General features: G+C 66.9%; 1 protein-coding gene across 1 annotated transcript in view; it reads right to left on the bottom strand.

Moving 5' to 3' along the window:
• Positions 1-740, bottom strand: part of CSF1 (colony stimulating factor 1 (macrophage)) — a gene marked incomplete at its 5' end in the record, with an annotated part of 12,405 nt that overhangs the window by 10,236 nt on the left and 1,429 nt on the right. Inside the window, one exon of the mRNA XM_009334751.1 lies at positions 155-217. Coding sequence (XP_009333026.1) covers positions 155-217 — 63 coding nt within the window. The remainder of the gene's footprint in view (positions 1-154; positions 218-740) is intronic.

The raw sequence follows: 740 nt of genomic DNA, 5'->3' as shown, positions 1-740 counted from the left end.
CCGCCTGGCCAGGCAGAAGGGGTCCTTCCTGGGCTGCCTCCCGCAAAGGGGGACTGGAGAGGGGAGACTGGGGACCCGGGGACCCCCCTGTGCACCAGCCAGCCCTGGTCCCTGTCCCCTTCTGTCCCCCGGTGCCCAGCGAGGAGCCACTCACCAACTGCATCTTATTGATGAACTTGAAGGAGACCCTGCCTGGGTGCTGCATCTGGGTGTCAGCCTGGAAGGAGAGAGCAGGATGTCACCCCGCGGCTCCGGGGGGATAACACAGCAGGAAGGGGCAGCGGAGCCGACACGGGCACCCCGAGGGCATGAAGGGGTGCCTAAACCCCCCTGAATCCACAGGACTGGGGGGGTCTGCTCCCACCCCTGCTTCATCCCACACCATCCTCCTCCTCGCACAGACATTCCCTAAGGTCAAACGTCTGGCAGGGGTGAGCCCAGGATCCCCGCTCCCACCAAGACGGCACGCTCCCCGTGCCAGGGACGCCTGCCTGCCCCCCCCTTGCCAGCTCCCACCCCCCCTCTCTTCCTCCTCCTCTTCCTCCCAGCACCACGGCAGAGCCCAGCCCTGCTTGTTTCTCCCAGGGTCTCCCTCGCGCCGCTCGCTCTGCTAAAGCCGGGCTGCAAAAGAGCAGCCTTGCCATGCAGGAGGTGGTCGTGACACCAAGGTCACATATCCCCCTGCGTCACACAGCGCCGGGGTCCCGCACACAGCGCTGCCGGGTCCCCGCACCACGACC

This window comes from Pygoscelis adeliae, unplaced genomic scaffold, assembly GCF_000699105.1.
Source record: "Pygoscelis adeliae isolate BGI_AS28 unplaced genomic scaffold, ASM69910v1 Scaffold482, whole genome shotgun sequence".
NCBI lineage: Eukaryota > Metazoa > Chordata > Aves > Sphenisciformes > Spheniscidae > Pygoscelis > Pygoscelis adeliae.
This window is presented reverse-complemented; position numbering and strand designations above follow the sequence as displayed.